Source organism: Seriola dumerili, unplaced genomic scaffold, assembly GCF_002260705.1.
Source record: "Seriola dumerili isolate Sdu_G_001 unplaced genomic scaffold, Sdu_1.0 BDQW01001389.1, whole genome shotgun sequence".
Lineage (NCBI taxonomy): Eukaryota > Metazoa > Chordata > Actinopteri > Carangiformes > Carangidae > Seriola > Seriola dumerili.
Window position 1 is genome coordinate 257,114 of NW_019175644.1, and position 26,596 is coordinate 283,709.

A 26,596-nucleotide genomic window follows, 5' to 3' on the forward strand; every position below is an offset into this window, starting at 1 on the left:
GAGTTAGAGAAGTCCTGTATTTAAATGGCTTGAGACAGGACAGCTTAGCCGAGCTGAAATGAAATGTGTTGGCAGAACTGTCCTCTGCTGAAAAAACACGGGTCTTGTGTTGCCACTGTCCATTTAAAGGGGCTAAGTAGACGTTCTTATACTGTGTAGCCATGGTAGTTAATTTTGTTTAGTCATTTGAAAAGCCAGAATTTGTTTTCAACCTGTAATTTTTTCAACAAAGCAAAGGCTTTGAAGGATCCCTTTTGAAACTACGAGTTAAATTAACACATTATAGGCAGAAAATGCTCCTCTGGGAGATATTAATATCTCAAGGGAGAAGAAAAAGAGAAACATACACAAACATTAATTTTTCTAGGCCTTTGTTGGATATCATCAATCCCCTTCTTGAGACTATGAGTATAACATAATATACATATAATATATATTATTATATATATATATATATTACATAATATTACTATATTATATACATATATTACTATATATATAATATATATATCATTATATTATATATATATCATATATATATATATCATATATATATATAATATACATATATATAATATACGGATATATATATATTATATATACATTAGTACAGAATATTATACATATACATATAATATTATATATTATATACATATATATATATTATATATATAGTATATATATATATATATATATATATATATATATATATATATATATATATGAGTATAATAAATGCTCCTTGTCACAACTTGGACGAGGTCACCACTCTAGATCTCTAAATTATGCAGCACCCTCTAAGCCATGTAGAGTGTGAAAGGAAAGCTGTTATATACAAAAAAAAAAAAATAAAATGGCATTACAAATGTAGATGTAGGAACTTGGCAGTCTGTGGTAGTTGCTTGGAACCAGCAGGAGTCTCATATTAAGGCAGAAATACAAATTCTCCATGTGACATTGCAAAAAGCATCAGTATTGTTAGCCTCTATTCTGAGGCATAGAGGTGAGGAATAGCACTTGATTCACTACTCTTTCTATAACAAACATTCAGTTCTCTCTATGGTGATCAGTGAATTGAGATTTCAGACACTTATGAATCATCACCTATTGCGTCATCAACAACCGGTGTAGTGTTGCAGGAATGTAAATTTTGGCATCTGGCAATGCCACACATTGCACGGTGGGAATGTTAGCAGAAAGTCTTGGTGCTCAGACATCTTTCCCACCATTGTGGTCCTTTCCCACCATTGTCATCATTTGTGAATCCACCCAGAATTCAGACAGGGAAATAAAATGGGAGACAGTAAATGTATTACACTTTAGAGAGTGATATTAGATGCAGTCCAAGTAAACAAGCAGGTCTACATGTACCTGTGATAGATATCCAATCAATTTCTCAACAATCACCAACAGAAGCAGGTTTGATAGAAGTGACTATTGATTTTGGTGGTTTTATACAACTGAAAAACAGAACATCCAGATCCATGAAAGACCCAAGTTTCGCACACTAAATAAATTTAGAGACATTTCATGTAAAAATTTCTTCCATTCAATACATTCTGTGAATCTGTGTGCCGTTCTGAACGCTGAAATTCATGAACAAAAGAATTTTAGATGTGCTTTAAAAAGCATGCAGTGAATAGAGGTCACACACACTACAGCCAAAGTTGTTGAACATGAGGAGACGCTAAAGATCAGACTCTACCAGATGGTGAGGCAGAGTTTCAGCATTAGGCTCTATTATAGCCTCCACTGAGGGAATAACTGTGCCACAGTCTGTTGATGTAAAACAAGGAACCAAATCTATGCGCCAAAATAAAAAACATCCAGGGCCAAGGTGTTGTGTCCATTACATAAAAAATAATGTCTGCTTGCAAAGCAGTGCAACAATTTCTACAGCATGATGGCAACCATCTAAAGATCGTTTCCAACTTGGCGACAACAATTGGCTGTGATTGCCACTTGAATGAAGCCCATTAAAGTAATGTGACATTACTTACACAGTACATATATGTATAACCTGTTTGTCACTTTTTTTTCTTAAGATGATTTTGAAATCCAGACTGAAAGATTGAAATTTGCAGTTTCAGAAAATGGATCAGAAATGAGACATCAGAGTTACATTCTCAAAACAGGGTATCACTTCAATATTACAACCTCTATTAAGAGTTGTTGATTAAAAGTGGGCCCTGTGTCAATGTTTACAGTTATGTACAGTTTTATTGTAATAAAAGCCTTGTAAACCTTGGAAATAGCAGGGGAACAACTTCATTTCAGGCCCCCCTATTAAATGTTGACCTCATTTTGGTTGATATTATTGTGAGTTATACAAATGTTACACTTGATTTATGGTCACATCGACTGTATAACTGAAAGGAAGTACATACAATATGTAATGTAATCTTGGCGAGTTGACATTTCTATCGGTCTTACCATTTATCTACCCACCATCAGGAAACAGGAAGTCCGCTAGATGGAAAATCATTAAGCAGACTGAAACACTTGGCTAAACAACTCAAAGACATGAACATAAAAAGACTTGCAATTTAAAGGACTAAAGGAAGTCTATGCTGATGTACTGTCATCCTGTCAACCCTTACAAGTCGAAGACTGCAATCTCAGTCCTGTCACAGTTTAAAGCTTCTGACTGGTTTTACAACTTGATACTTCCAGTCCATTTACACAATCTGGTTTGACTTGAAAGGGTTAATTGTTTACCATTTTGTGATCGTGACATGATTGAGGCACTTTCACCTCCACATCTAGAATAAATATGGACATTTACGAGTGGCTTGTAATGGGCGACTCTGCCTCGGTGACAGCTTATTACTGTAGCCTGGCTAATACTCATGGGAGGAGTCTATAAAACCACACAACACATCATTAGGAATCTGTCTGACCTCAGCAGGGATATGGCCTCGCAACTAATCAAATGGCTTCTGCCAGTCAAGCAGGCTGAGCACCATACTGGGATTGTAACCATCAACTCAAGCCATTTTGATTGGCACGATGGCTTGTTAAGCGAATACAATTACTCAGCATTGAGTGTGAAGATATGCGCTGTACGAAGACTAAAATCCTTGAAAGCAGTCAGAGATTCAGATAATAGGATTTAGTGCAGAACTTTGATGAGGGGACACTAACAGCACGCTGTGTTGTTTTCATGATGAAGAATAAAACTTCTTGGATCTAATTAGTTTTCACATCCGTACAGTCTGTCAGGATGTCTTGCTACAATTTCTGTTGACCTTTAAAGACTGCTTCATTTTTTCCACTCTAAGCAATTTATTGTTATACTTGTGAATATGGGTGGTATCTCATTGTTAGCTCAGTATACCCAGAAGCAAGAACGCTGCTTCCTTGTTCAGTCTAGGAGAGGCATCACTGCAGTGAAAATAAATCAATACACTAAAAATATGTTTGTTTTGATCCCTGTATATTAGATGTTGACTTTCTTAAGCCATGTAACCTTTAACAGTCACTGGATCAATAGGTTGGAAACTAAGAAGCCTGTTCAAATCCACTGACAAATAGCATTAAGTAGTCAAAGGAAGCAATGGTTTTCACGGAGACACCAGAAAACACAGCACTCAAGTTGCAGTTTGCATGGGGAGAGAAAAAACACTGGCTCAAACTCAATTAGGTTAAGGAGGAGAGGACCCGCCTGCAAGCAGCTATCATCCATTAGGAGACTGTAATAATGACATATAAATGCAATTAATATGACTGATGAGTGGCAACATCCTGACAATCATTTGCCTACTTCATCATAATAGTCAGTCTGGCAAATCCCATTAGATCAGTGGATGTAATAGTGAAAGTGCTAAGGAATAAATCCATCATTGGGTTGTCGGAGAGTTTATTAATGTCGAATCTTCTGGCTTTGACAGTGTTCAGCAAGGCACAAGTGTAGACACAAATACAAAATAAAAGAAAACATAGGACAATAATCTCAAGTGATTGCATTCTAGCATGGGAAATTCTTTTTACTTACAACTATTGTCAACTTAACTTAAGGTCTTTAGTTCATCATTGGACTAATGTTTATATTAAATGTGGTGCATCTAATGGCAAATCAAATCAAGACTTTAGCAAGACTCAAGCATTTATGTTCATATAAACTGTTGGCTCCCTCATCAAACTTGATATTGAAATTACATTAATTTTATATTCTTATTAAAGAAATTCTGACAACCAGAATAAACATTACTAATATGGGAATATGGATCCTAATTAAATTATTTAATTAAAAATGAAAAACAATATATGCAATGACGCTATGATTGTGAATGTCATACGGAGATTGTTGAAAATTCTATTGAGTTTGTTTTGTTGACAATAGAAGCATATTGCATCCAAGAATTCTTGTAATCTGGGACACTGGGTAACGTGGGACACATATTTCCTGCTCTTACAAAATCTATTGAACAGGACTTTTACTATAGGTTTAGCATGGATGTCAGGTGACTGCAATCACACAACTTCATGGGGGTGATGCCACAAAAAGGGGCAGGGCACTAAGTCAATGAGGAAGCTCCCCTTGGGAATTAAGTGCCAAAACATAGGATAGATTAATGTTATGTATATAAATCTATCATAAATAAGACAATGGTCCTTATTTTTGTCAAATTATGTTTTATTGTTGAAAATGTTTTTTTTTTTTTCAAACATATTTTAGTTACCGCTTTATTAAATGATTGAGAATGTGGGAGATCATGCTTTGGGTAATCTGGGAAGTTCTTCAAATGGGGAAATATGCACTTAGGGACCTTCTGAAGTTGCATCCATAGTTAAAGGCAAAGGCACAGGGGACCACAAGCAAACAATTGGGAGGAAACCCTTTATCTCCCAAGAAGATGAAAATGTCCTCACAGGGCTTGTGAAGACAATTGGGAAACAGGGGTTTCCCCAAAGGATGGAAGATATCCAGAACCTCTTGTTCCAATTCCAAAAAAGAAAAAAAAGAAAAAAGGGAAAAACGGCTTCTCCAAAACCAAGCAAATAATTGGCTGCACTTGGTTTCAGGGCTTCCTGAATTTAAAGGGTGTTTCTGCTTCCAGAGCAAGTTTCCCTCAGTTGCCCTATAGTTGGAGATATCATTAAGTCCTTTTTGGAACTGTGATGAGACGGGCCTGTAGGACCACTTCCTCTGCTCCAGGGTGGTTGCCAAGGTTGGGGGGTGGGGGGGCATGTTTCCAGGTCACTGCTGTTTAGAAGGGAGAGATCACCACCTGCCTTGCCAATTTGAATGCTGCTGATGGGTATGGCACCACAATGATTAGATTCAAGGGCAAACAGCTGAAGGTAGAGTGGCTCCTGGGGCGTTCACCCAACACTGCGGTGAACATGTCTGACAACGGGTGGATAAACAGTCAGTTGTTCTTTGAGTGGGGCAGGCCAATCGTGTTGCAAAGCCTGCCAAGAGATGACCCACATCCAGATGTTCTTCTTGATGGACAAAGCTCCCACATTTAAGAGCTGCAAGCATTACTAGAGGCCGGAGGGGTGGTTTAGACAGAACCTTGTATTTGGCAGTCTTTTCAAAGGCCTGGAGCAAGGCATTGACCCCTTTGAATGACATGGCTGGCTTTCAGGGAAGTGGGATCTACTCGTTGAAGGGTGAGGTGTCCTGGGCAGGCCGACGTGTCCCTCTTCAGCACCATCTTTGTCAGTGCCCAGTGGCAGCACCCCACGATGCTGCACCACCTCTAGCACACAAGGTTAAGGTGGAGACAGGAGTGTAAGAGGTCGTGCAGGAAGCAGCATTCCCATTTAAGGACTTGGTCCGGGTTCCAGTCCAAGAAAGACCAACCACCATCCTGAAGAGATCAAAACTACCGTCCATGAACATTTTGCCTGAGTCCAGGGGAGGGATAAAACAAAAGAGCCAAAGCTAAATCCCAAGAAGATGAAGGAGGAGCCATGCATCATCTGCCACCATGCATGCTGGGACAGAGACAACAACAAAACACAGAACAGTCTGCACTGTCTGAAGCCATTGGTATCGTGTGCAAAAGATAATGGCATCACTTGCAAGGACTGTTTGTTCCCTAGTTCCCAAGAGAATTTAAACAAATAACCAAATAAATAATTAATCTAATTGTGAGTCAGTTGATTTTTTAAATTGTTATATAATGTTAATAGAATGTCTTAAATTATCTTCAATGAATTAACACAGCAGATCTGTTTATCCCGAGATAGAAAGTATTTTTCCTGATGTTTTCTTTACTTAGGCTTGTTCTTTATGAGAAATATTAGGACTTTTTATATGTTTGTGAATTAATTTCTCAATTATGCTTTTTAAAAATGGATGCTATTGAACTTGGTATGCACAAAGTAAGGTTATTTAGGCTTTTTTTTTTGTTTTAAGAGTATAAAATTGTCCTAGATTAGAAAGTGATGTTTTTTTTTTTTTTTGCACAAAGAACACTAACAGTTGTGGCATGTCTCCTCTGCGTACAATATCTACATTTTTTCTTCTGGTTTGGTTAGAAACAGTTTAGAGATTTCAGAAAGGTCTAATGTGTTTATCCAATGTGTTAGGTAGATATCAGAATAAGCAAAAAAAAGTCCCATATTGCCAGGATTCACCCTATTAGATAGAAATGTTGTCATCAGCTGAAAGCTAGCGACAAATATGTGGCTCCTTTCACAAGACACTCGTTTGAAACAAGTACAGATACAACACTGAAACATACAGTATGGTACTTCAGCAATACACTATGAACAAAAATATTACCAGTATTTACTGAAAAAATGAAAGCGTGGGATCACATATTGTACAACACCTGCTTGACAGCAGAGAAAGGCTTTTAATGCACTGAATGCAGTGCATATTTTTCATGTCCCCCCAACACTAGCACAAAAGGATTCAGCTTGATATTAAGAAAAAGAGGCTCTTTGATTATTAAAGCCGCCTACCAAAGCTACACATAAAGGGACTGAAATTTATTAAATAAAAACAAAATACGTTTGACATATCCAATGAGAGCCTTTAGGCCAAAAACGTTTTATATTCTTTTTAAAAATGGAAATATATAGAGCAACTTTCTGTGTCAGAATTTGCTGCAGGATTTAAAATTACACAAGTCAGAGTTCAAGTGCGTGAGGTGCAAAGGCCTGGAAGTTAGAAGCAACAAAATCAATCTAAAGATTTTTGTCTTCACTTCGGCTAAGGCTGTATTCAGAGTATTCTCCCAACTCTGACAGCCACAGTTACAAGCCTAACTAAGTGTTGATCGCTGGAGAGTGCCATTTTGAATGGACCCATTAATTCTGTTTGTTGAGCTGTCTCATTACAGAGTTAATAGTGCATTTGTCCTGATTGCAGTCATGTTATGGAACAGTGATCACACTGTTGCACTAATGGATGGAAGGCACACCACACACACGGCAATATATGATGATCTGTCTACTTCCTTTATACCAAAACTCCTATTTATTTTTCTAAAATGTTCCATAAAAGGTCATTTTGGGAATCATTTCGGAAATGGGACTAAATCTGGTTTGTTTTTCATTTAACATATTACTTTAGGTAGTGGTGGCGTCAACACATATATTATACAAGAGGATAACAAGTAGAGATGTTTTTGCTACTAATGCCTAAACACACTACAAAAACATTATTTATGTTCAAGTACAGTATGCTTGCTGTCCATTTATAAAGAGTCTCCACTAAAAACAAAAGATTATGTTTCACAAGTATAATTGTAAATCATGTGTTAATAAATTATAGGATTTATCCAATCAGTAATTACATGTTAGTGAGATGGGCTGTGCCACTGGTAATTATTTGCTCTGCTTTCTGCTACATTTACAGTAACTGGTTTTAATCACTGATCATCGGCTGGGACATTATTTACAATAATTAAATATTGCATAAAGTTACAAGATCCCATCGTGGTGTCTATATATAATTACAGCGAGGTAAACAACTAAAAATCAAAACATACCAAGTACTCATTTGATAATTATATTCAATAAAGACTGACAAATCATTTCTTTCATTTACCTAAAATAACTTGTAAAAGCAGTTTTTAGAGGAACTAAAAAAAATAAAAAATAAAAAGAATCACTCAATACTCACTTCATATAGGTAAAGTATATCTATCAGTCTCTGATCCTTATGTTTAAACAGTCCAGAGAATGGACTGATTTCTAGATGATGCTGCTTGGACTGTTGCTCAGGTTCACAGTTTAACAGCTGGTTTATTTTGTATATATTGATTGAGTGACTCGGTTTTATTCATATAGTTGCAGAATACAAGAATTACATAATAAAATGTACAAAAAAAATTAGATAAGAATTGCTTTTCCTACCTAAATGAGAGACCCAGCAAACTCATCAGGGCAGCCATATTGCTCTTGTCCCATTGAGTGAGTTTGATGTCACGTTATTAGTGATGGCTTCCCTTTCAATGCCACTTTTTAGGAAAGGTGATCGTCAAAGCTCTGATTTCAAAGCTTACAACAGAATGAATGAAGGCAGAGTACACAGCAGTGAAAAAAGTAGCTTCAGTACATCATTTTTACCCCCTGGCAGTGGCTATCAGAAGCAAATCAGAGTCCTGACCATCACACACAGATAAGTTGCAGCCATTGGGGATCTTGTACGCACAGAGATGTGAAAAAAGAGCAGGTAGTCTCACAGGAACAGCCCTCAACACTAATAAAAAAAAGAAAATGTGAGGTTGGCTTCTTAAAATCAGCCGAGGGATTCGGACTGTGATTATTTTCATTAGTGCTTAATCTGTTGATTTGTTTTTTGGTTAATCATTGGGACTATAAAATGACAAAAAAAAAAGTCCCAGAGCCCAATGTGTCTTCATATCACATGTTTTGCATCACTTCAGTAATCACTTACTGTAATTGGCTGCTTGTTTCATCCCACAGGGGACATTCCTGAAGAGGAAAATGTACCTGGATGTAACATCAGTTCAAAGAGTATAGATGAAAAAGGAAAAAGCAGATGCACAAATATGCATCTGTTGTACATAGGAACATTAGATAATTGTGCTACCATTGAGAAAACAAAAGGGTCCTTTGCTACTGAGATGCCTCAAATTGGCTACAGTCCTCACTGTGTTCCTCTCCACGTTTGCCTCATGTGTGATTTATTTATTTAGAAGAGGTGGCATTAACATTAAAACCCAGACACACTGCATGTGTTTTTCATTCTCCCTCCGAACGTGTATTACTGTGAAACAGATGGGAAGAGGATATGTCTACATGCCTGTTTGTGTAAGCTATCAACACTTGTTTTATCACCATCGGGTCTACGCATGAGCGCATTACTTAAATTGTATTCGTGTAGAATCTTAATCAAATCAGCTTTAATTTGTACAGCTCTACAAACAGTCCACTTCTGACATTAAAATGATGATGACGGACAATGCCTAAAAACACTGCCACATACTGACGGGCTGCAGACCCACATGTGCCAATTCCTCACCTTGACAATGCTCTTATCCAGTTTGAAGACACGTCACCTACCAGTGACCTCATGAGAGCGTGCTCAGTTGTGTTACACTTCTAAGGGTAATTGCTGTTAGATCAGAGCTAATCCAGAGCCAGACAAAATACCTGAAAAAATGCACAGTGTGTGCTTTGCCTCAGAATGGAGGCAAGAGGGATACAGTCATGACATACCAATGAGCTTCCTCTGAATAAGCATACAATGTGTGAGGCCAAATGTCCATTTTCCCCCTGAGGCTTATCAGAAGTATATAGTTGTGCTGAAAGCATCTCTATTCATTTCCAATGATGCGCATATGAAAAAAAAAAAAAAAAAAAAAAAAGGATGTAAATCTGACTGAGGCATATTCTAAAATAGTAAATAGAATATGTGAAGTTTGATAATAATGATATGGAGATATATTTATCAATTTAAAACCCTTAAAGCCAACAGCATCGCTTCCATCCTTCAATATGTACGATTACATGAAATATCTACATGAGCCATGCTGGTTGCATGATGACAGCAATTTAGAATTGAAAACACTGACAAGAAAAACAACTTTCAAGGAGATGTAATTATTGGCACTGCTGCTAGCAAAAAAATGATCAATTACTGTATATATGATCTTCTATGTGGCTTAAAAAAAAGACTTGTACAAAGCCGCCATTATCTAACAAACCAACAAGCGAGCGTAACATCTACACTACCCGAGGTCATTCAAATCCTTTTGTCACATCTTACTGATTACTTAGAGTAGGGGCGGGGGGTGGGGGTGGAGGGGTGCCGATGTTTTGTTTTTGTCTGAAATCAATTGGCCGATATTATCCAGTCTGACAACTGGAAAACACAAGACTTATAACATGTGTCCCTGTGCAGATAAAGCTAACTCTACCAGGAACTTGGAGAGATGTGCATGATGGAGCATAAGGAAAGAAAAAAAAAAAAGTTGTAGGAGGGAACCCATCGGTCGAGGGGAGATTAATGGTGCACATTCTTTATCTGAAAGGAAATCTTAGAGATTGTACAGCTTGGAGGGAATGCAAATAGGTACAAACACACCAGCATAGATAAAAGGTTTAAAATCTTTTGTAGGAACCATGGGGATACGACGGTAGAGAGCTGTGCAGAGCTGGAACATTTCCAAGGTGCAGAGCAAATTCTGTTGGGAATCAAATTTTATGGGTCTTAAACATCATTGTGACCAGCTTATATGAACAATGACTCTCCTTTTCCTCTTTGAAACACACACACTGCTTGTCATGTTTGCAAAATAAGACCCTTATGTGATTTCAATAATTCCATTAACTAGGTTAGTCGAGACTATTAAACTACATTGCCACGGTGATAATGAACTTGTGCACAAATTGCGCTATTCCAAACTACAAGCTACGCTCTCCTGCAGATACAGAAAGATAACCAGGTAGGAAAAATGCATTCTGTTGGACCTGCATTCCAGAAAATGATGTTGAATCGTTAAACTATTGAAACATAGGGCAGAGTTTTCTGTTAGCAGAAGAAAAAAAAAAGAAAAAGAAAAAAAGACATGTTCAGAATAAAAGCAGAGGTTGGTGAACAATACAGAGTGTGCATGAAAGAAGCAAGGACAAGAGGGAGAGAGAGCAACTGGAGCCCAAACAGAGTGAAACTGGGATTTCATCCTGCCTGTGATCTAGAAATCTAACCTGTCAACCAGTAGGAGGACATTTACAGGCCATTTGGTCTGTTTGAAGCCAGAGAGGAGGGTGTGGGTGAATTTCGGCGTGCCAGGTTGTGGGCAAACCATACATTTTACTGACAGCTTGATGCTGACTCTCCCTTCCACCGATCTTAATTATAGCCGAGTAGTGTGGTAGTGTTTTGCAGATTGCAATTTGATGCACCCAACCATGCACTTGCTCAAATAACAAATATAATTTGAAGCATTTCCATTTCTTTTAGCGAAAAGGACACTTTGTGACATCAAAATCAGCCACCCAAAAGAACCCTTCATAAGTGGAGAAAAATGAGAGCATTTCAACATAAAACACTGCTAAAACTGGAAAGAGGAGAAGAATGGAGAGTGAAGCAGTTTACAGCCTATTTTTGGCAATGCACTGTTTTCTATTTCATATTACTCCTTTTAATCCAAACAGACTGACTTGGTCTTTGTTGCCATTCCTGTTATTGGCAAGAAGGGAATGCCAAAGAGAAAACAGACTTTGAAAATAAAAAAAATAAAAAAAATAGCTTGTACTTGACTGACTGATCCTTTGATTTGCACTAAATTAATTATGCATGAAAATGGCACAAAACCGTTAAAAAAGTTAGTATATCTTAAAACGATCTAAGAAAAAAAAAAAAATTACAGCAGCTTTTCTAGAGATCTCTGTAAGATGTGAGCAGCACCACCGTTCGTCAAAAGCTGCTCCTCCTGTGTGTCACACGGGGAGCTGGCACAGAGCGGTCTGCAACTGACTGGCTGGTTATCAGCAGGCAGGTATGCAGCATTTTCATTACAGCAACCCCTTGCAAGATAAGTTAGAACTTGCACACAACTAAGAGCTTTGCTCAGGCAAAGGAAATTCCACCTGCTCTCGAGCGCCCTGATAGAACGCGCACACGAGGGTGAACGGTTCTGAGCTACAGCTGCAGCTTCCAAGCAGAAACCCAAATGTGAGCACACACACGCCACCCCAATGAGCAAACACCATGGTCTGGTCCATACACGTAAATACACAGTCTGCTCTCCAGGCCTTCTTCTCCGTTTGATTTAGTTTACACAGTCAGGGGTGGACTTAATGCCTCACTATTGTGTCCCTTCATGTCCTAGTCAGAGTCTCCAAACTGGGACAAGACTGTTTTTGCAACCAGAACAAGTAAAAAAGGTAGGTAGACAGTAGCTGAGTAGTTAGTGGAGACTACCTGTGTAACTTAAAAGGGAACATCAGCTGTTAATCTGAATTAAATTCTATTTAATGAAAATAATAATAATGTATATTAATTCACTTAAAAAAAAAAAGTTTCATTTGTAATCTCTTTTATGGGTTGTTTTTGTCAATATTAAACAATGAAAGTCAAGTGAATTTCATAATAAACTTAATAACCACAGTGTATTTTGCATGCTCATTTGTGCTAGCAGCCACAGTCGCTGTTTAGTTGTTTACTCTTCCTGTGTGTGTTTCTAAATGTGCCTGTGTGTGTGTTTCTAAATGTGCCTGTGTATGTGTTTCCAAATGTGCCTGTGTGAACAAGAAGCCAAGGGAGAATATATATAATTCTCACCTAACTATTATCTATATCTACTTTTATCCTACTATTTTTTTTTTTGTAATTAAATGTAATACATAGAAGAATACAAAGAAGAAAACACTTGCTGTCAATATCTTTTATGTGGGGATCGATTCTCGAAATTAAACGTCAGGACAGTGCGCATCAGTATCGATCAGCCCAACTTAAATATTGAAATACCTAGAGAGAAAATTCTGAGACAAGTAGTGGAGAAAAAAAAGAAAAGAAAAAAGATTCATTTCAAACTCTTGGACTCTCCATGAACTTCACAAAACCAATCAAATCAGGCAACAAAATGATAGAAATTTGGGCAGGTTCAGTAAAATTCTGCTAAATCCAAATGGCCGGATGGTTTATACAGATGCAGGGAGGTGGCCATTTGTTAATCAGCGTAGAGACCCGATGAAAGCCTTGATTTCTCCGCGTTTTAAAAGTTGGGTTCGAGGCTGTGTCTTTATCCAATTAACCTTCTATGGAAAAACCGCCCTTCTATTTCCTGTCTTTTATTCAATCAAACCAGAGCTTTGTTTGAAAGGTCATGTTTGTTCCTCTCGCAGTTTACTAAAGTTGCTGGATGCAATCGCTATATTGTGCACAAGCTGATGACCTCAAGGAACTGCTGGCGAATTTGAACGTCGTAAAAATAGTCACGTACACATCATGCTTGGTTTTAAATACACTGTGTGCAAGTTGATGGATTTCACCGGAACTCCCTGAGCCCTAAATGTCTGGCGCGCATTATAACAAGTATTGTACTAAGAGAGCAAATACATTACACTGTTTTTGTCACATGGGGCTTTCTATTATGTGGTAGGGGACACACCAGAGGAGCCCAAGAAGCAAAAAGAGCATCTAAATGGAATTGCTTTTATAAATCAGTGTCACATTATGCATTCAGTGCACTGACTATAAAGCCCCTCTACAGTATACAAGTCGAAAGTTTATGAATCTTTTGGGAACCAGCTTGCAGCATTCTCTCTTGTTAGATACACCATCCAGGCTGTTCTTTGATACTAGTCCAGATTTAAATATTAAGATAAGTTCTTTGAAGGTACACCCACATAGAAGAATACTAGGGTGGGACAAAGATAACAAGGTACATTATATGTATAAGTACTGTGACGAGGCTCAGCAGAAATCCATCAAAGAGGCAGAATGTCTTAAACTCTTACAGGCAGATAGTGTTAGAGCCGTTTTTTGGGAATTTATTGATTTCGTATTTTTTGATCAAATCTGATCATTTATCGAGCTGATATAAATTCTTCTTAACTCTTTTGGATTTATCATTGCATCTATTATCTATTGTGAATAATGATTAGCTAGATATGATAGAAGAACAGGGCATCAGTACAGACTCTGACCTCACGTTAGACTAGACATGTTTTTGTCTTTTTGCTTTTAAGGAAAAATAAAATTGGCCAAATGAAAGCAACAGAATCATCGACTTAAGTGTCGCGATTTGGCTGTGCAGTCATGAAGCGGAGCCCTGTTAAGGGGGAACAGATTAAAAGAATGAAAAATTGTAGGTTGCCTTTAATTTTTGATGCTAATGTTTAAATAAATGCAAGATATTGCTTTCAGGTTACATGAAAAGAGGCATGTAGTACCAGAGAGAGTTCTTGGGCTTGTCACTAATCCTCTGCTCCAAAAGCTTTGAAAGCCATAATGGAGGTCCTATATGAAAAGCTAATGGCTAAAATGGCTGTCAGGTTGGTTAACAGCAGGTGTATACACTAGATATCTTAAGTATTCGATGACCTGCCTTCTCAGCTCAGATTTCTAAACATCAGACTTGGCCATTATGCTTCATAGAGCTCCAGCAATTATATGTATAAGCAGATGACCTAACTTGTTTGATACGTAAGTAAACAGAGCTCACACCTCATGTTTATGTATAAGGACGGATAAACACTTTATCAGGATCTTACGATTTATCCTGTTACAGTAAATCACCAAAAAGATTGCATCTTAGCTGACTCATTTTAAACATACAATATCTGATAAACAAACAAAAAAGAAAGACAAAACCAAGAGCTATTGAATTTGCCATACACTCATTTGCCAAATATTATCTTTGATCTTCTTTGCCAATTAATAAAACAGGAAAACACGTATACATGTTGTTGCTTTGCATAAATGAGAGGGGGAAAAAAAGCCAAGTAAAACTGAGCTTGTGCATTCATTAGAGGTATTTACATAAACTTCTTTGTTCATTCCGTCAAAGATAACTACAATGCGCCTCTCAGCAATGATGGTAATGATCAAATGATTATCTCGAGATCAAAGCTGTCCAACCCCTGCTACGAGGCAGGAGCAGAGACACTGGCGCTAAGACAAAGCATTTTCAAAGTAAAGCTCCTGCAATGAGGACACAACCAGCACGGGTCACTGACCACAATTCATTCAACCTTTCAAAGCCATCACTTAGGTCTGTCACCATTAAGCTGAATGAGCATGATTCTTCACTCTCTGCCTGTCAAATGAGTTTCACAGTGGGTGAGGTAATACAGCCTGGCAATATGCCGTTTGTTTTCTTAAGAACAGTTTCCTGTTTCCTCTATACACACACACACACACACACACACACATCAAACCAGCATTTAGCATATTTAGACCAGAAGTAGACATGGTGCTGTAAACAAACATGAAAATGCTCATTATGACATACAGGGGCCAGATGAATGAAAATCCGTGCGGATTCAAGCCTGGAACCCTGGCTGCACAAAGGACAAAATGTGCTGATGTAATCCTTGTATCACACTCTAAAAAAAAAAAAAAAAAAAGGACCATAGCCATGGTTTTGTTTCTTTTATTCCTATAAAAAGCTTGAGTTCCATTGCCTGAATTATCCATAAATAGATGTGGAAGTGCTTGTTAATGAAAACAACAAAGAAAACTTGCAATTTCACTGTGAATAAGTGAGTGGAGAGACAAAAGAAAGGCAGATGCTTCCATACAGGTGTCACAGATGAGTCTGAAACTGATGTGAATTATACGCTTTTGCAGCCGCCAGATTTCAGACCAATTTAACACCTATGAGAGATTTTGGACCGACCTGTTAAACAGCACTCTGAATAGTGTTCATTGCTGAAGCAGAGAATCAGAGACTTTTTTAATTTGTCATACATCTTGTGTCGCATTGACAAAATTTGTCAACAACATCAGAGCAAGCACTCTTATACACAACCATTAAACTATGTGTTTAACACCCAGGGTTATCAGTCCTTTACACATTCACATCCTCCTTCACATCATCACTAGTGGTACCTCAATTATCATGAGCCTCAAACACATCAAATTATTAAAGGTCCCATATTGTATAGAGTGAGACTTCCATGTATTTTCTAATTATAAAGCAGGTCTTGGTTCTATATTAATACTGTGAAAGTATCAAAGCGCTCACTCCACAGAGGAATACACACAGGAATACAAAACGAGCTGTCAGGACTTCTGTAACTTTGCAATGTCACAACAAAGCAGTCACCACCCCCAGCTATGCCCCAATGTCCCAGCCTCGCAGTATTTGGTTTCTCAGAGTGTGGCCCTGAAATCCGCTACATTTTTTTTATTCAATCACTCAGAAAACATTGAGCCAATCAGATGAGAGGCTTAGAGCCTCTCTTCTGATTGGCTTACTGACCTGGTGTTACTAGAGCTCCAGAGAGAAGCCTGACAGAGGAGATCTAAAACTACATTGAGATGGTTTTTGGTTCTTAAAACAACAAATACATCTACTTATAGATATCAAAACTTCAAATAAAACTTAGATTAAGTGTAAAATATGGGACCTTTAAAAAGCTTATAATGGATTGCCATGTTACAATAGACTTAAAGACTAAAGAACACACAGAATAATATATATTAGATTAGGTCCTTCATTTCCACTTCCCCATATTACACTGCATCACGCTAGTCAACCTTGTGTATACACGGTCTAGGTATTTAAAAAACGCACACATTCATAAATACAAATTAATGTGTAGGAAATGCAATGTTTTTGTGTGTTGGGTCATGGTGCGGTCAGCAACAGAATTCACACTACAAATGAGACTGCATGTAGGAGGGCATTCATCTTAAAAAGACAGCCTCCTATAGGTGTATTATAGGAGGTCAAATGATGATAAATAGACCATTTAATGGCCTGCACAAGCTCCACCATGGATCCCCTTTGCTATGGTCTCTTAACACCCTCGGTATATCAGTAGAACGAGCTTGTTTATAGTACTCCAAAATAAACTGCAAAAAGTCCTTACGAAATCTCATGCAACAGCAAAACCCACACCTCCATCTTGATTCCACACCATGTAATCACTCCCACCTCTCCTGTTGACCTCTGCCCCCTCTTCATTGCTTGTCCTGCAGTGCTAAGCTCAGCCCCTGACATAAGATTGAGACGTGGTGCAGAGAGTACATGTTCAGTGCCACAGGGAACACAGTGCTCTAGTACAGGCATTCTTTTTTTTCACTTTACCACAGTCGCTTTTAATCTCCCATCTCTAAGCAAGCAGGGTTTGCTGTAACTCCTGTTTAGAAAGATACAGCAGGGCAGAGAGGGGAGACGGAGAGAGAGAGAGGAAAAAGGCTGGTTGACACAGCAGCGCTCGATAAGATGCGCAAAAATAAATAAATAAATAAATAAAAGACCAAGATGTTGAAAATGAACAGCGTAAAGATTTAGTCCAATAGGATGGACAGAGCCGATAAAGGACAGGGAGACATTTGGATGTCTGCGTTAAGAGCCTGAAGGTTTTCAAAAAGGTGAACTCCTAATGAGGTGTTTACCGAGTCAGCCATGTTGCTAAACGTATCGATTTCCACCCAGTCCCACATCACTTAAAATGAGCAAAGAAAATTATCTTGTGTGACAAAGCGTAGCAGCAGAGAATTCTCTCCCTAGAATTTCTAAGTATGATGCTACAAACTTTACATCACCAGCACATTTTGCACAAACTAAAACCACATGGGAAAACCACCCTATTTTTAAAGTGAAAGCCCTGAAGCTGAAAACTTAAACGCTTAATTCTTCAAATGTGGTTTAAATGCAAAACCTTCTCCCAACACACACCCACACAATAAACAATAAAAACATATCAGCAAATCCGATGCACAACGTTTCACCGAGGGGCGAGGCTGTCTGCTTATTGAATACATTGATATCTCTCACAGTTTTCTTTATTATTATCTTTTAAACACATAAGGGAAAGAATATGAAAACCAAAACAGAAAAAGGAGTGAGGTGGGGTGGGGTGGGGTGGGGGGGGGTGGGGGGGTGGGGTGTGCTCTGGGCACTTCCTCTGCGCTGCCCTTTCTGCTATCCATTCTCCATGACACTTTGGTAATAAATCAAAGCTGAGCAGGCAGGCCACAGTGGGAAGGGTTACTTGCTGCCCCCCCCTCCCCCCTCCCCCCTCCCTTCCCTAACCTCTGACGTCTGTTCAACAAAACAATCAGACATCTGAAGCTACCGCAGAAACAGACTATGCTCATTATGGTTTGGATGGCATTTGGCTAATAAGGTATGCCCCAGCATTTTCAAATCTCTGTGGTTTTATTGCCGTACTCTTTAAAAAAAAAAAAAAAAAACAGTAAGTGAATTTAGTTATGAAAGGAGAGAAATGCAGCTGATAGTTTGCAGAGAAAGAATTTAATGCATGGTTTGCACCTTTACAGGTCAGTCAAGTGTAGCACAGCAGTAAACACTGACTGATGAGGCACCGGTCAGTGGTATACGTTCAAGCAGAAGTGCTGAGCGCGTGTGGAAAGAAGTAATGAACATGTTGCTAATCTGTTTCTAAAATAAAAAATGGCAGTTAAGTTATTTTAAGCACAAAAAAGGTCAAAAGCAAGCAGGTGCCTGGGGTGTAATGAGACACTGACTATTATGAGCAAATTAAGCTTCTGATGTGTTTATTCTCTGATATCAGAGTCAGTGCGAGAATCCCAGATGTAGTTTTACTCAAGAGTCAAAGATCTTTTCCACTAATTTTCTGTTCTTTAGACCAAGTTACATTATTGTAGGCGGCATTCGCTGTGTTGTTAGAGCTGCCCGTCTGTTTTGTCACTTTAACTGATGTTAGCAACTTTCTGGAAGCTTCAGAACTTTAAAAGAACAGAATAGAGTGTTTGCCTTAATCCAATATGGTCTACACACTATACAGTTCTATATTTTTTAATACCCACTAAGTTATAGAAAATGAAAAATAGAATAAATAAAAAAATTACAACACCCAAGCCTAAGCCTTTCTAATGTGTGTGTGTGTGTATCTGCTTGGGTTTTTGGTACAGCTTAAGCCTTTGTAGCATCTTGGAGCATCAAAATTCACAATTTTAATAGGAAAGAAAATGATGGGGCAGAATATTGATGCAACAAATGCAGTTCTGGTAATAAAAATTCACTGTCTATGTAATTCAGTTTGTTCATTTTGTTCTACTAAATCAACAACACTGTGTATTTTTATAACGACGGGTAAACCATTTCATTTCACAAGCATAACTCTCCTAATACCTCCATCGAGCAAAAAAAAAAAAAAAAAAAGCTGTGAAGATGACCTAATGCATTCTGATGTTGAATACTGAACACAACTTGAAACGCAAGTGACATCCAAATGTCTGACTCGGACGCCGGTGTCAGGATCTTAGCACATCTACAGCTATATGAGGGTTTTTCATGACACACACCCAGCAGGTGTCTGACAATACCAGCACGCCATGAAAAGAATTACGCACTGATATAAAAATAGAGAAGCATTTTGCTCGTTTTGGAGTGTTGCACCAGTTCCTATGGCAGACAACACATAGCAAATGAAAATCTGTAGACTTATGAAGGGTTTGACAAAATAAAAGACATAAACATTAAGACAACAGAGCGAAGCATCAGACCTTTACAGGGGAACATAAGGAAGGGGACATGTGTCGCTGGTGTTTTTCTTGATGGTATGAATTTTTATGTCATGAATTCCAGTTCTGTACTAAGAAGATGATGATTTGTTGTGGATACTACTAGACTGAAGAGGTTATTCAGTTTCACTGTGTGGTCAGTAGCATGAGTGAACACGCTTGTAATTCTGTCAAGGAGTGGATAGATGCATTGTCTGTAGTAAAACACATTTTTCAACATACTGTCATCACTGTCAGGCTGTTTTCAAAGCCTCACAGCCAATGTAGATAGGACAATTTTCATTTTCCTTTAGCCTGATGGTGTTTCATAATTCTTAAGATCATTTTCAACAATTCCTCATCTTAACTCGTGTCCTAGAAGAACACAGTTCTACACACACACGCCATGCCTTCAATGTGTATTACAAACATGGGACTACTAAAGCCCTTTCTCTCCTCCTCCCTCCACAGTATGCAGTCATGCACTGGAAGGGTGAAGCAGCAAATTTGCTAGCTGGCTGACTGGGAGGACAGAGAGGCCTTTCTCACCAGTCAACGGCTGTCCTTAATGAGAATAGAAAGTGATTTACTAGCTTAATGCTCCGGCCCTCAGCCCGCCTTTGCTTCACGCAGCCAGTTTAGTCGGCACTCTCCATACAGAGAATGAAATTGAGACCAGGGGAAGAAAAAAAGAAAAGAAAAAAAGAAAAAAGTAAAAGAAAAAAAGATAGCAAGCCTGAGTCCAAAAACTGAGTGAGGTAATGAGACAGTCTCATGGATTCTCTCCATACCCCCATCACTGACCTCCAACAAGTCTTGCATCTTTGTATTCGCCATATAACAGGTTTTCTCTGATGCTGAGCCAATAGTCACCCTGAACTGATTGGGAACTGGAAAAAAATACAGCATTTTGCAATTCTAGTCCAAACAAAACGATGTGCCATGCACTCTCTGCACTTCTAACCAACACACACACACACACACACACACAGAAAACAGTTGCTTGGCTCACACACCAAAGGGGCAAACATAACAACATCCATTTCTCACGTGACTCAGTGACATAAGTGTAAAATAAGGAGAAAGCAAAGTAAACAAGTTCCCCTCATGCGTGGTCTCCTCCTCTTCCAAATGTACTTTAGCTTGGTGTGAGGCAGAGGCACTCTCTCGCTACCACGTCCTCTATGATTATCCAATCAGTGATGCTATTCCCAATAGCAGACTGTTGTGCTGTTATGATTCACTCAGTTATTGAGGCATGTGTGACTAAACACAAATAAAAAATAAAATAAAAAAACAGGTGGGGGAGGTGGATAGGTTTCCTTAAAAACCTGCCACGGCCAAATGTTGACAGTGATGCAAATTCTAGCCGAGGATTTTATTCAGTCAAACTTATACCAGCAGCGATGCATGTGTGGTATGAATAAAATACCAATTTCATGTGTATTTGCAGGGCCAAATTGCATTCCTTGATTGGAGCACCCTACTTAGGGTGTGCATGAAATTTAAAATCATAATCATATTAAACCAAAAAATGGGAAAGCCAGACAGAGAAAGAGAGAGAGAGAGAGAAAGAGAGAGAGAGGAGGTAAGGAACGGGTGAGAGAAATGTCACTTACACAAGAGTGGTACTTAGTTTGTTTTCCTCACAGAAGCAGCACTGCTTTAAGTAAAAACTAGGGGTGAATGAGATCCTGTATTATCGTTTCACCTGGATTGCTGGTCGCATGCCGGCTACACAACATCAGAGTTACAAAGGGAGGCAAAAACAGGTGAAGGAAAACAGGACAGGTGATTCAAACAACAAGGAGGACGTGTATAGACGCGTGATTGGTGGAATGTAGCTCTGGGTGCACTACCAGTGTGCATGGTCCCTATGCGCACAAATGCGCTGCTAGGTTGATTGGCTATCATCATGGAGGGGGGAAAACACACAACCACAGCAGTTCTTACCGAGTGTGAAGTAGGGGAGAGCTGTGTTGTCAAGATCATCCATTACGGAAATTCGCCCAGGTAGGTCTGTTCTAACGAATAATAGGAGTCGGGATTCCCCCCCTCCTCCTCCTCCAGTTCCTCCTCCTCCTCCTCCTCCAGTTCCTCCTCCAGTTCCTCCTCCACCAGCACCACCTGCTCCAGCAGCAGCAGCCCCACCACCACCACCTCCTCCTCCTCCTCCTCCGACCACGTTCCCCGAGGCTCCGCCGGTGAAGCTGAACTCGTTCTCCCGGAGTACGGGCAGGGTAGAGACGGTGACGGTTTTCACCTCACATGGCGTCTCCGCGTCGCTCTCTTTGTCCCGCTCTTCGTCAGGCGAAGTCGCCCCTCTGTTCCCCTGGACTGACAAGGTCCCCGTTAGTAAGAGCCCCGCGAGAAGGACGCGGAGGTGCAGCAGTGATATCCTCGCCATCCCTCTCCTTGTGTGTGGTTCCCTCGCTTTGAGTGGGGCTCATAAGCTGTCCGTTCACTTATAGTACAGTCGCTGCAAAGGAGTCGCGTCCGTCCAGGAGGCGGCAGCACAGGTGTAGTGAGAATGACATCTCTCGGCTCCGCACACACTTCCATCTGCGTTCACACTGTGGGACAACAAATCACTTAAACATGGACAAGCACGTGTCCTTTTTAAAGACACATATGAGGTGGAGTCAGCATGTTAAGTCATTCCGTTTCCTTTTTCTGGTATTCATTTATCAATCGAATCTCCATCTGAAATGATTATTCGCAATGGTAGACACATTCTGAAAGAGGGAGAATAACAATCATTTGGATATATTTTTTTCATTTTTTGTATTAAATTAGTCAATTTGTCAATAAATAAATGTATATGTAAGAGTGTTGCCACATGACTTATATTCCTTAGTTTTAGTTTTGTTTTTTTTCCAGATAACTTGTGTCTTTCTGAGGTTTAATCTTGACCTTAAACAAAAGTTGTTAGCAATTTCACCACAAGGTCCATTTAGTAGCTCTTCTGGAGCTTTCAATCATATCACATGATCAGTAGTGGAAGAAGTTTTCAGGTCTTTGACTTATCAATACCACTATGTAGAAATACTGTTACAGCTAAAAACCATGCAATCAAAAATGACTTGAGTAACACTACAAAAGCATCAGCATCAAAATACCAAAGTATCAAAAGTAAAACAGCTAATTATGCAAAAAGGCTAATTTCAACAACAATGTATTTTATTATTGCATTAGGCTATACTAGTTGAAGCATTTTGCAGCAGGTATAGGTGTGGCTTATTTTAACTAGGACCACTTTATATACTGCTGGGTAGTTTAATGCATAATGATACATCATAATTGATTTGTTCATTACATTTAGCATTAATAATCTAAACATGAAAATAACGTGTAACAAAAGCTTTCAAATAAATGTAGTGGCATAAAAAAAATGGCATCCAAAATGCAGTGGAGTTGAAGTGTAATGTAGCATGAATTACATGTACGAAATTGTACATTAGTGCATTATTGAGGAAATGTACTTTCCACCACTGCACGGATGTAGTTCAACTGTTCATATTTCCACATTTTTTCTGTGCACTTCAAGGACTTCTTTTCCATGTTGGCTTCAGAGCGAAGGTTTTAATTTCATTTTAAGACCCTGAAAACAGTAGCTGAAAAATATAAAATACATTAGTTACTTCTCTTTGTTTAAACACACTGCAGACAATAAGTGCAGCAGACAGCCTAAGGCACTGCCCATGATTCCTCAGTAAAACACATGGATCAATGTTTAACACTCAGTATTGTCTTTACATATGGATATTTTCTCAAAAAGAACTAATGAAAAGGTAGAAAAAAAAATCAAACACAAAAACACTACGGGTGATTCCACCCATAATTTATAAATGAAGCCCCAGGTCTTCAACATACAATGAACTAAAAGACTCAGCAGCAGGTGCTTAGCAAATGAGTTTCAGTCATTCATACACCCACTGTCAACTCACTCACTGTTAAAACAGGTCGTTTGGAGCTTGGGCATGAAGGGAAATTTAGTCTACGACTTCAACTGAAAGTGCAGTCTCACCTGAAAGATCCCTGTTCAAACTAAAGTACATTCACCCCACCCTGAAATATATATCACAGCGGCTGACTGCACCAAGAAATGAAAGTGAGCAAATTTTCAGAGAAAAATCACAAGGTGGTCTGCAAAGAAGTAAAATAGTTACAAAATACAAACAAATATGAAAAAGAATGCAAATTGAATAATATAAATAAGTTACATTGATAAAGTTTAAAACAGAACAATAAATATGTAGAGCTAATTACAGGCTGTCTGCACAATTTATTCTTCACTTATTAGTATTTCACAACCTAATTGATGAGGCAGGTTGGTCCAAAGCATTAGCCCCACAGACACCTTGATCCAAGGCCTCAGAGTCAAGCTGGTGTGTTAATGCAATACATTTATTTATTTACTTCAGAAAAAAATTAAAATAAAATTAATTCGAGAGATAATCTGCTTCCTTATGCTCTGTCACTACAGTTGAAACAGTTAAATATATACTGTGTCCCAATTCCATACAAGCTACAAGTATTACACTGATTAAAAATCAGTGGAAAAGTGCTACATAGTATGTTGTATTTGTCCACTGATTGATATTGTTTTAAGAATTATAACAGCAGAATTGCGTCCTTCCTGGTTGTACTAACAGGAAAGGATACCAGTCATGCACCAAAAGTCATCAATCATGTAGTGACTTTGGAACAGAGGTGTCAATTAAGCCTGATAAAGAGAATACAAAATGATCCACCAAATAAGCTGTCTCTCTTCTATGAACAACTTTTCCATCTTTCCACCATTTCGTTTGTGTACAGTATTGTGGGGTAGGAGTGTCCATAAACATGCACAAAGAAAAAAAAAAAAATGAATGCAAATTTTGTACATATTTTTGTGAATAGTTATTATTTGTCACTTTTCCTTTGTAAACATACTGCTCACTTCAAACATGCTTAGAATGAATATGGAAAAGGGCCACGGTGCCAGCGTCTATCTCTTTCTCTCTCCATGGTGCTGAAATATTCAAACACACACATTCTCTTCTCTGTGTTTTTTCCATGGTGCTGAAACAGGGTCTGTCCCAGTACCTGCACTTACAGTCTTGAGTGCTTATAAGTGCACATTCACAAGCTACCTGGTAGGTAGGCATATGTGTGTTCCTTCTGAAAAAAGACTAGTTCAAGTCCTTTTCCAGCATATAAACCATGTCCCTTTCATGTTTGCCATGGATACTGTGCAATCATTTAGTTGAGTCGATGTGGCAGCTGAGCAGACTCAAATGTGCATACTCATAAGCCCCTGCCACAAGTGCAAAGCCTGCATTTATACTTTGCCTGCTTGGTAGCTCTCATCAAGCCTAGTGTCTGACCAAAGTTTTTGTCACAAGCCTTTTTTTTCTTTTTTTTTCTTTTTTTTTTACAAATACAGTTTCTAAAAGAGTCTTACAAGTTGTCACATCTAGCAAGATAGTCATCAAGTTTCCAATCTTGGTGCAGCTCCACGTGCGCTCCGTTGGGCTGCTTTTAAAATGTCATGCATGCTCATTTCAGCCGTGTGTGTTGGTCACTTAGCCAATCAGTCAGTAAGGCACATTCACTCTTAGGCATAAGCCACTAAAAAGGCCAGCAGCCAGTCCACTTATATAACTCCCACTTGATGCAGACTGACCCTAATAATGGTGCGAAGCAGTAGTCGGAGCATTTGGATTTAAAGTGTATCCCATAATTCACCATGGTCTCCTGCTATAAGCTGGTTCTGCAACTGATGCAAGCACAAATAAGTTGAGGTCAACAAGTACCTTGACATGTTGGATTTGTGCAGAGGCGCACCGTCAGGATAGGCAAATGCTTGGGGCCCCCAAGGGGAAAAAGGGCCCCCGATGGCTCTTCATATTGGCACATTTTGCAATGACAACTATAAACCCCCATAAACCTCCCATAAAGATACTATACAGAGCACTGCTGCTGCCCCAAATCCCCCTTAAGTGGGGCCCCTGATGATGTGTAGTTTGCAGTCAATAGCGACTACCCATTGCCTGCATATGAGGCGTTCAGGAACACCTTTGCCTGAGGACACCCAGTCTAGAATCGCCACTGGATTTGTGCCAATACACTCAATGGTCTGATGTTAATTGTTTTCAGTGTACATAAATGTATTAAATAATATTTACAAGGCCACATAGTAAATTACTTTTAGTGATTTTTGAAAGAGTAATGATGAATAACTAAACTTTATAATGACAAATAATGCAAAAAAAACTAACTTAAAAAGCAATTTATCCAGCCTCAGTATTTTTAATTTTGATGTTGACCCTTGTGTTGGATGCTCAGCAGGAGCAATTACACAGATATTTTAGTCATGAATAAACTCCATGAAATTTTAACAGAACCTCAAATGGAGTTGTCATTTACTTAATTGTATTATTCCCTTAGCCATCCTAAATATGTGTTTCTATTTCGCTCATTTCAGTTTATTGTCGCGTTATTGTAATTGTATCGCTGCTCTTATTCATTCGTATTTCCGTGAAAATAAAATAAGACCAAATAAAAAAAGCATTTGAGCTGGAACAACTTAAGCGATGGGGAGACCTCATTAGCTAAGTGAGTCCCAGTGCGTCTTTTAAACTCACCACAAAAGTGCAATCACCAAAAATATGTCACACAAGTCAGCACTTAACCTGCAAATACCATAGAGCAAGTGAGGGAATTATCTGTTTGTCTCTATCTGTGGTTCAAACTCAAGCCTGGTTATGCTATATTCACTTTTAGCCATTTTGTTTGAGAGTTGATGTCAACCAGGTTTTTTTTTTTTTTTTTTTAATAATAATATGCAGCTCATTGGTCTTTTCAACTTCTGTTTAGTCTAGCGAGGGCAAATCTAAAAATAACTGTGCAACAGGGAACATTACATCCTTATTATTTGAGCAGAGCCTCCCATAATGCACATGCTACAAATAAAAAGATGACAAAAGAGGCCACAGAGCACTTCTGTCAAAC

At 38.6% G+C, this 26,596-nt stretch overlaps 1 protein-coding gene across 2 annotated transcripts in view; it reads right to left on the minus strand.

Moving 5' to 3' along the window:
• The window catches only part of astn2 (astrotactin 2), a 269,358-nt gene extending 247,311 nt beyond the window's left edge, over positions 1–22,047 (minus strand). For both annotated transcript variants that reach the window (XM_022768048.1, XM_022768049.1), the window contains exon 1: positions 21,554–22,047. In XM_022768048.1, coding sequence (XP_022623769.1) covers positions 21,554–22,007 — 454 coding nt within the window. In that variant the 5' untranslated portion in view covers positions 22,008–22,047. The remainder of the gene's footprint in view (positions 1–21,553) is intronic.
• Between the last annotated feature and the right edge of the window lie 4,549 nt (positions 22,048–26,596).